Source organism: Oncorhynchus nerka, linkage group LG4 (genome assembly GCF_034236695.1).
Source record: "Oncorhynchus nerka isolate Pitt River linkage group LG4, Oner_Uvic_2.0, whole genome shotgun sequence".
NCBI classification, from domain to species: Eukaryota; Metazoa; Chordata; class Actinopteri; order Salmoniformes; family Salmonidae; genus Oncorhynchus; species Oncorhynchus nerka.
In genome coordinates, this window is record NC_088399.1 from 66,196,498 (window position 1) to 66,207,519 (window position 11,022).

General features: G+C 40.5%; 1 gene segment (V, D, J or C); it reads right to left on the bottom strand.

Moving 5' to 3' along the window:
- Positions 1-5,644: 5,644 nt before the first annotated feature.
- On the bottom strand, positions 5,645-7,482 carry LOC115128474 (Ig kappa-b4 chain C region-like). The segment is given in 2 exon segments: positions 5,645-6,246; positions 7,263-7,482. Coding segments are annotated over 2 exon segments (528 nt in total).
- Positions 7,483-11,022: the final 3,540 nt, after the last annotated feature.

Genomic DNA, 11,022 nt, shown 5'->3' on the forward strand with positions numbered 1-11,022 from the left:
CACAGCTGGCCATGACCGGGAGACCCATGAAGCATCGCACAATTGGGCCAGCGTCTTCCGGGTTAGGTAAGAGTTTGGCCGGCCTGGATTTCCTTGTCCCATCAAGCTCTAGCGACTTCTTGTGGTGGAAAAAGCGCCTGCAAGCTGATCTCGGTTGCCAGCTGGACAGTGTTTCCTCCAACACATTGCTGTGGCTGGCTTCCGAGTTTAGCGAGCAGTGTGTCAAGAAGCAGTGCGGCTTTCCAGGATTGTGTTTCGGAGGACGCATGGCTCTCGACCTTCGCCTCTCCTGAGTCCATTGGGGATTTGCTGTGATGAGACAAGACTGTAACTACAAATCGGGGAGAAAAGGGGGTAAATCTGCAACAACAAAAAACACACACACAGCTCATCAGGAGGAATCTGACCAGAGGCAGTTAACCCACACCTTTCACTTACTATCACTCTATGACATGAGATCAAGAGAAGAGAAAAACTTGTGAGGATTTCATGCACTCTGTTTACTAGTGTAGAGACTGTTTTAACAGTATTTTTTTTTACAGTATTTTTTAGAAACAAATAATGAAATGTCTAAAGTCTACTGTCTTCCAGATATCTCTTAGATCTCTTATCTTTCATCGACCACGGAGCACCTGAACTCCTCCAGCACATCCAGCATGGACCCCACCTCCCTGGATTCAGGCCGCCTGATTTCAAACATGGTCCTGGGGCTGTGCTGTGTGCTGGGCTTCCCTGGTAACATAGCTGTTCTGGTGGTCAAACTGCGCAGCTCGTACCAACACCCCAACTTTACCATGTGTCTCATGCTGAACCTGGCGTCCTCCGACATCTTGAACATGGCCACGATACATGTGTGTATCTATACTCTCCTGCCTGGCTGGATTCTGGGCCGCCTGCAAGCTGTCTGTATAGCCTGTACTTTCTATGTATCCATAGGGTAGCCTAGATTTGTTCCTTTGGTGATCTAACCCCCATTCAAGCTTGACCGCCATTGGTAAAATCCATCTTTCCCATGCATGAATAAATTGATGTAGTTTTAATTAAGAAATATATGTTTTATTTCTCTTACAGTATGCTACATAGAGGCTACTTCTGCTTCTGTTCAGAGGAGCTCCAACTTGTCAAATTACTTCATCACACTTATTAAGTTGCCTTAAAATCTTGACAGGTATTTTACTATTGAGCACAATGGAAAAACACATTAGATCTCGGCAACAACATTTCTCCTTAAACAGATAAATAAAAGAATGCATTTCAAACCTTGCACCACTCTGATGCCCAACATGGGTTCAACTCTGTCCGTTTCAATCTAAGCCACAACAAGAAGTGAGACATCTTGTCAACACGGCCAAACAAAATGTTTCTGGACCAAATGAAGGTAGAACTTGTGGTATGTCAGATGTAACACATTTGGTACACAGACAGACAACTTTATCCTCACCCTAAGCACCATGTCTTTTGGTTCAAAATGAGAGAAAAGGCTGAATCATCAACATAAATTGATGCTGTAAACCATGTATTCAACAGCATAGGCTATATTTCTATATGAAAGAGAAACCCTCAACACCTCTTACATGAGGTATGACTGCTATGACTGTCAGTCCTCCCTCCTATCTTTAGTCCCCAGTGTCTTTAGTATGACTGCTATGACTGTCAGTCCTCCCTCCTATCTTTAGTCCCCAGTGTCTTTAGTATGACTGCTATGACTGTCAGTCCTCCCTCCTATCTTTAGTCCCCAGTGTGGATGCAAGGATTGACACACCATGAGATTGACATGATACTGTAGTTTAAAACATATTTTGAAACAATGAACAGTTTTTTGGGGTTATGATAGGGTGGTGAAAAGCATGATCTGACGCACACCTCCAAAATGTTTCAATAGGTGCTGACTAATGGAAAGTAAACTGGATAAAAATAAATAAAGTTGTACACTACATATGCTCCTAACAACTGAATGGGTATATAGAGTGTGTAACTTTCATTTCATACGGATCTGGGGGAGCTTGTACAGAGCACCACTACTGTCCATCTTGAGAAGGTCTGAAACATACAGAGGCAGTAATTCTACTGTTAAACTTAATTGACCTTCTGAGACTGACAACCACTGTTGATGGACATGAACCACTGTGTAAGTGGGTCAAATTAGGCTTAATTTATGATATAGTTGTTATATTGTGTGGTTTATGATTTCAGTATTCTCAAATGTAATATACAGTAGGCCTGTTGACTTCTTTTGTATGTGTGGTGTATTTGCGTAAAATATTGGGGTTTTGCATATCTGTCCTGCCTCATTGCTCCACATACTTTTAAAACCCCAGTGTTGATCAGTGACTGTTCACTCCTTCAGAGCCACTGACACGCAGCACAATGATGATGTCACTGATTCTACTGCTCGGAACACTGGGGCTCCTTGTTCAGGGTGAGAGACACTTTGACTAACTTTGATTCATGATGGGTTTGGCTTCAGAATTAAACTTCATTTGTGAACATTGAAGATATTAATAAAAACAAATCTGATTTTGCCCGATATGTTTCATGATAGAATGTGGAAGATTAGTCTGTTTGTTGTGATAACCTTACTAATCATCCTTTCTTCACTTTTGTTTTATTTTTCAGAATCATCAGCAGATATCATTCTGACTCAGTCTCCTAAATCTCAGTCTGTTCGCCCAGGAGAGACTGTCTCTATCAGCTGTACAGCCAGTTCAAGTACGGGTAATAATCTCCAGTGGTACCTGCAGAAACCTGGAGAAGCTCCTAAACTCCTGGTTTATCATGGTACAGCCCGTCAGTCTGGGATTCCAGGTCGTTTCAGTGGGAGTGGATCTGGTAGTTCTAATACTCATTACACTCTGACCATCAGTGGAGTCCAGGCTGAAGATGCAGGAGATTACTACTGTCAGCAGGGTGGCAGCTTTCCATTCACACAGTGTTAGAGCGTCGTACAAAAACCTCCCTCAGCTAAAGAGGAACTGCTCTGACTCAACAGCTGCAGAGCTACAGAGTCTCCCGTATTCTAAAGTATTCTAAACACCAATTCTTCTAAATATGACACATACTGGTACATATCTCTCATTATATTCTCCAAAAATGTCTAATCTTTGTAAACACACTGGGACCAATAAGGATACAGAGCTGTAGAAAATGTTTTCTTTTGAAGGACATGTTAAGCAAAATGAAAAATAGGTTTAGATTATTTTTTTAACGCTTTGATTTCTATTCAAATTGTAAGAAGCACCAATTTCAGTACGCAATAGTAAGAATGTTGACCCTGTCCGAACCCAACTATTCATGCCCTACTCAACTTCTATACCGCTCCAACCTTGACAGAGTGAATACAGTCATATCGTTTGCATTCAAGAAGTACTAGTTTGATATCATTATGATACAGTATATATATTTTTTTGTATAATATATATATATTTTCATTGGGGACAATGCACATAAATCAACATCAATCTTACAATAATGTAACATCCAGGTAAATGTCCCGGGGTTCGCCAAAAGCTATTTAGCACCTGTAGTCCCAGGGCAGGTAAGGGCAATCACACAGCCACAATACAAATACTTAATTAAACAATACAAAGTACAAATACATTACATCCAATAATATATCATTCTAACAACAACAAATTATTCGTAATAAAAACACTTTCATCAACTGTCGTCTTACATATAAAGAACTGCAGATAACTCTTGTAAAGGTTTGGAAAGATTTGAGCCATGTTTTCAATTTAAATTTAAAAGTACAATAATCAGTGCAGCTTCTCAAGTCCATGGGCATTGCATTCCAGTATATTGTATCTCTAACAGAAAAGGCAGATTGAGCGAATATGCTGTGTCAAAAAGGGACAAATGCAATCCCCTGTAGTCACTGCCCTGGTTATCTTGGAGGTGCCTTCCTTGAGCATGAAATGCCAGCATAGGGGTGGAGGGGCAACACCATGCAGGATCTTAAAGACAAGGCTTGCATCAACATACTGCTTAAACCTATCCAGACTGAAATAATCATGTTTGTGAATGATGTGATAATGGTGGTAACTGTTTGGGTTGGTATCAAACATCTTAAGTGTTTGTTTGCAGAGTGATTCAATTGGTTTCAGAATAGAAGCTCCTGCTTGTGAGGCAAAAGCTCAGATGTGAGAAGATCATAGCAAGCATATATAGTTAGGCGGCCTCCAGAAGAAGTTAAAGTTTTATAAACCTAGTGTTGGATAATCCAAACTTGACCGTGTTAACCAACCTTCTTCATGTATCTTAAAGTTGGACTCCAAAATGACGCCGAGATACCTGAAGAGAGACACAACGTTCAGATTCTCCCCATTAACAAGAACAGCTTGTTGGGAAGAATCAATGGATTTTTTTAGATAAGTACAGAAAAACAGTCTTGTCGATATTTAAATGCAGGTAATGCATATTTAAATCAGTCATCCATTTAGAAACGTATAACATAGCTTCAGCTAACTTGTAAACTATTTTCGGAGTGTACATACATGAATGTATCGTCTTCATACATATGCATGTTAACTTGTGGGCAAGCAAGTGGGAGATCATTTATATAGAGGGTGAAACGATTGTCGTCGGGAAAAGGAGAGGAGGACCAAAGTGCAGCGTGGTACTTATCCATAATATTTTTAATGAAGAATGAATACGGGAACAAAAACGACAAACGAACAGTTCTGACAGGTGCAACAAACCAGAAAATAATCACCCACAACTCAAAGTGGGAAAACAGGCTACCTAAGTACCGTTCGCAATCAGAGACAACGATTGCCAGCTGCCTCTGATTGGGAACCATACCAGGTCAAACACATAGAAATAGAAAACATAGAACACGAAACATAGAATACCCACCCACATCACACCCTGACCAAACTAAAAATAGAAACATACAAAGCAATCTACGGTCAGGGCGTGACAGATGGTAAACAGAAGGGGGCCTAATATTGACCCTTGTGAGACTCCAATGTTATAGTAAAGAAAGTCTGACAGTGTCCCCCAGACGAACCCTTTGACTTCTGTTTGTCAGATAGGAATACATCTAACATATATCTTTCACAAATAAATGTAGTTTACGTAGCCATAAAAGATCTGCGAGTGAAGTCCCCAACTTGAACATCATGCAAAGTTTAACGTGAAGTCTGGTTCCTCAGCCATAGTCAGACACACACAGCTGCCCCAGTCCCAGAGGGTTTGAGGCTGGGAGATTGTGTTCTGTGGTGAGGCTGAAAGTGATATTTGCATGGACAGGGTTACTGCAACACTCCCAGAATAGAGCAGCACAGTAGCCAGATGTTCACCTGTCCCAGATAGTTCCAGTGAGTTTAGAGCACATGGTTTCAGTATTAGTAACATCATAAAGACCAGTGGGTTTATAATATGTCTTTGGTATTAGTAACGTAACGAAGACCAGTGAGTTTAGAGCACATGGATTCAGTTTGAGTCGTACTGTAGATATCCGTTTGACTGGTACCAAACTTGAACCAATCAGCTAAGCGTTCATTGAGAGAGGTTCATTAACTGAAATGTATCAGTAACATTGTGTTTCATGGCAGACCTCTAAATTCCTTATGAAAACTAAACAAATCATAAAGAAAAAAGTCTAATGGTAAACCTCAGTAAAGAATGATATCCAGGCACACAATTTAACATTTTGAAAGTCTTTATTAGCTCAACATGACAGAACCAACAGCATTACAGTAATTAGGTTCAGAACACATGTGATATGAAAGCCAAGCAGATCTATTTGACATCAGAATCAGACATGTATTCTGTTGTTTGTTCTACTATGCTAAAAGCTCCAGCTGGAGGAAGGATTCCCACACAGGATCCAGCCCAGCATTAGATCAGTGTGCTGGTATTACTGGAACAGTAAGAAGGAGAGGTGCAGAGTAAAAACAGTGGAGTCAGAGGGGGGAGCTCATTAATCAGAACACTGGTCTCTCCTCAGTGTCTCAGAGAGAGGAGACTGGGAGCCCTGGGTGGCCTCACAGGTCACAGAGCCCACCTTCTTCCACTGGTCGACAGGGATGGTCAGGGTGCTGCTCCAGCTGTAGTGGCCGTCCTTCTCCAGGACCCCGGGGCTCCCGGTCACCTCCCAGGTGTTGCTGCTGCTGCCGTCCACCTTCCAGCTCAGCTTCCAGTCTGAGGGGAAGCCCTTGTTGGCCAGGCACATGAGAGTGGCCTTCCCCTGCTGCAGCTCCACACTGGAGGGGGGCAGGACTGTCAGGGTGGGACGAATGTCACCTAGGAGACAGGTGGGAAGTTAGGGAGAGGGGAACTATCAATCACCAGACTGATACGACAATAATGATGCAGCAGTTTTACATCTTAGCTGTAAATGACGTTTTCTTCCATCAGTAGGTTTCTGTTCCTCATACAGACAGTCAGTTTATCTCACTTCCCTTTGAGTAGCTACTGAAGCATATTATAACTACATGAGATGACTGAAAATACAATCAACTATCTTCAAAATTGTACTATTTAAAATGTGAAATATTCCTCCCTTACTGTAATGGAATAAACTCATAGGAATCAAACTGAATTTCATTATTAATTATTATGATTATTCTTTTAAAGAACATTTCACAGAATGTATGAACAATTCTTAAATTATGAATTAAATTACAATTGGTTGATAATATGCCTGTGCTGAGGAAATAAATTCCAGTTGACTGTAAACATCTAACAATGAAATACAGTTAATTTAAAAGACACACTAAAACATTTAAGTTTTAATTTTTCGAAGGAAAATGAATAAAGTTACGTGTAATTTACAAGATATTGTATCAAATTGAAAATAAACCTATATGCATATGAACAGCAGAAAAGCAAGTATTTTCAATAGATAGCAAATAAAACCGCAAATGGGATCAAATAAGATACAAAATAGTAAATAGCAAATAGATAGCAAAGCTAAGCAATACCTTGCAGCTGAATGCTGAAGGAGTGAATTAAGTTGAATATAACCATCTTACAACAATTATATACATTTAAAAGACACATTTAAATAAAATGAATAGTGATATTATTTACGAGACTAGGTCTGTTAACCAAAAATAATAGCTTAATATTTGAGGTTTAACCAAAAGATATTTTCACACAAATGGGGACTCTTATGAAGAGAATAACTCTTTAACCAAAATCATAACTATGCATAGTATTTATTTCCATTTTAATCTTAGTTTCTTCTCTCACAAGATCATCAGTGCATCTATATGCAAGGTCAGAACATTTTCTTTATTAGAGGTAGGTAAACTTACTTCCAACATCCAGTCTAGTGCCTCCACCAAAAGTTAACCACAGTGATACAATCTCATTCAGCGGCCGTACAAAAACCTCTGACACTATAGAGACACTGCTTTTGCTCTTTGTAAAGCTACATTCATCTAAACCACTGATTTCAACAGTATCTCTGTTCCAAATGAATACACACCTTGTTTGATATATTACATCTTGAATAGGCATTTTGATTTAACTAAATTTACTCTAAGGAAAATAAATGCAAAACAAATTCTCAAAATATAAATATACATTTCTACTTTCTATTTAAGGGAGTTGTAATATTGTTAAGAACATGAATTGGGATTTTGATATCAGAGGTCAAGATCAAGAACTGAATACTTACTGCCAACACTCAGTTTGGTCCCTCCACCGAAAGTCCACCACAGTGATAGAGTCTGATTGACTGGCTGGACAAAAACCTCCAGACAGACACAGAGGGGAATGGTAACAGAGACATGGAACTGATGCCCCCTACTGGTACACTCTGGAACTCTAGTAGATTCGCCACATTCACGTTCCCTATTCACACCCTTTGACTTTTTCCACATTTTGTTGTCTAACAGCCTGAATTGAATGGGGACTTTTTAAGATAGTTACAGAGTGTGATGGCTGTGATAGGAGAAAACTGAGCATGGATCAACAACATGATACGGTAGTTACTCCTCAATACAGTACTAACCTACATGACAGAGTGAAAAGAAGGAAGCCTGTGCAGAATACAAATATTCCAAAACATTCATCCTGTTTGGAATAAGGCACTAAAGTAAAACTGCAAAAATGTGGCAGAGAAATTAACTTTATGTCCTGAATAAAAAGTGTTATGTTTGGGACAAATCCAATAAAACACATTACTGAGTACCACTCTTCATATTTTCAAGTATAGTGGAGGCTCCATATTATGGGTATGCTTGTCATCGACAAGGACTCTGGAGTTTTTTGGGAGGGATAAATGAAATGGAATGGAGCTAAGCACAGGCACAATCTTAGAGGAAAAGTTGGTTCAGTCTGCTTTCCACCAGAAACTGGGAGACAAATTCATCTTTCAGCAGCACAGCAACTTAAAACACAAGACCAAATATACACTGGAGTTCCTTACCAAGACGACATTGAATGTTTCTGAGTTGCCTTTAAGTAGTTACAGTTTTGAACTTAGATCGTTGACAAAAAATATGACAATTAAATCCATTAGAATCCCATCTTGTTACACAACAAAATGTGGGAAAAGGCACAAAAGTCCACATTTTTTTACATCATTATGAATAAAAATATCTGCCAGCGGCATTTTGCGGAAGAGTCACACTGTCTGGAACATTCTCCCTAGTAAGTGGTACCTGCTCCATGTGTACATGTGTACATGATTTGTGGCAAATCTGTTTCAATCATGTCTTTGGTCACTTTCACGTGGGTCAAACAAAAACACCCTAATGATTGGCAGACAATAGAGCCTCCCACAACGCAGGTGATGGCTGCAAGTTGCAACTGGCGAGGAGGAACTGCAGAAACTTGCAGTCAACTACAGTCAAAACTTCATGACCTTTGATCACATGGTTTTTGTAAAGTTCATGCAGTTGTTATGTAGGCTCAAGTCAGAATATGAGAACATATGAGAACTCATAGTTGCTTCCCACTCTTTATGCAAATGACCAGATATTGTCAATAGCTTCCAAATGAAGATAACATAAGATAGCAGTTATTACAGACCTGAGGTTGATCCCAGGCTGTGTCACAGCTGGCCATGACCGGGAGACCCATGAAGCATCGCACAATTGGGCCAGCGTCTTCCGGGTTAGGTAAGAGTTTGGCCGGCCTGGATTTCCTTGTCCCATCAAGCTCTAGCGACTTCTTGTGGTGGAAAAAGCGCCTGCAAGCTGATCTCGGTTGCCAGCTGGACAGTGTTTCCTCCAACACATTGCTGTGGCTGGCTTCCGAGTTCAGTGAGCAGTGTGTCAAGAAGCAGTGCGGCTTTCCAGGATTGTGTTTCGGAGGACGCATGGCTCTCGACCTTCGCCTCTCCTGAGTCCTTGGGGGGGGGTTACTGTGATGAGACAAGACTGTAACTACCAATCGGGGAGAAAAGGGGGTAAATCTACAACAATAAAAAACACACACAGCTCATCAGGAGGAATCTGACCAGAGGCAGTTAACCCACACCTTTCACTTACTATCACTCTATGACATGAGATCAAGAGAAGAGAAAAACTTGTGAGGATTTCATGCACTCTGTTTACTAGTGTAGAGACTGTTTTAACAGTATTTTTTTTTTTACAGTATTTTTTAGAAACAAATAATGAAATGTCTAAAGTCTACTGTCTTCCAGATATCTCTTAGATCTCTTATCTTTCATCGACCACAGAGCACCTGAACTCCTCCAACACATCCAACATGGACCCCACCTCCCTGGATTCAGGTCGCCTGATTTCAAACATCGTCCTGGGGCTGTGCTGTGTGCTGGGCCTCCCTGGTAACATAGCTGTTCTGGTGGTCAAACTGAGCAGCGTGGCCCAATACCCCAACTTTACCATGTGTCTCATGCTGAACCTGGCGTCCTCCGACATCTTGTACATGGCCACGATACATGTGTGTATCTATACTCTCCTGCCTGGCTGGATTCTGGGCCGCCTGCAAGCTGTCTGTATAGCCTGTACTTTCTATGTATCTATAAGGTAGCCTAGATTTGTTCCTTTGGTGATCTAACCCCCATTCAAGCTTGACCGCCGTTGATAAAATCCATCATTCCCATGCATGAATAAATTGATGTAGTTTTAATTAAGAAATAGATGTTTTATTTCTCTTACAGTATGCTACATAGAGGCTACTTCTGCTTTTGTTCAGATGAGCTCCAACTTGTTAAATTACTTCATCACACTTATTAAGTTCCCTTAAAATCTTGACAGGTATTTTACTATTGAGCACAATGGAAAGACACATTAGATCTCGGCAACAACATTTCTCCTTAAACAGATAAATAAAAGAATGCATTTCAAACCTTGCACCACTCTGATGCCCAACATGGGTTCAACTCTGTCCGTTTCAATCTAAGCCACAACAAGAAGTGAGACATCTTGTCAACACGGCCAAACAAAATGTTTCTGGACCAAATGAAGGTATAACTTGTGGTATGTCAGATGTAACACATTTGGTACACAGACAGACAACTTTATCCTCACCCTAAGCACCATGTCTTTTGGTTCAAAATGAGAGAAAAGGCTGAATCATCAACATAAATTGATGCTGTAAACCATGTATTCAACAGCATAGGCTATATTTCTATATGAAAGAGAAACCCTCAACACCTCTTACATGAGGTATGACTGCTATGACTGTCAGTCCTCCCTCCTATCTTTAGTCCCCAGTGTCTTTAGTATGACTGCTATGACTGTCAGTCCTCCCTCCTATCTTTAGTCCCCAGTGTCTTTAGTATGACTGCTATGACTGTCAGTCCTCCCTCCTATCTTTAGTCCCCAGTGTCTTTAGTATGACTGCTATGACTGTCAGTCCTCCCTCCTATCTTTAGTCCCCATTGTCTTTAGTATGACTGCTATGACTGTCAGTCCTCCCTCCTATCTTTAGTCCCCAGTGTGGATGCAAGGATTGACACACCATGAGATTGACATGATACTGTAGTTTAAAACATATTTTGAAACAATAAAGAGTTTTTTGGGGTTATGATAGGGTGGTGAAAAGCATGATCTGACGCACACCCCCAAAATGTTTCAATAGGTGCTGACTAATGGAAAG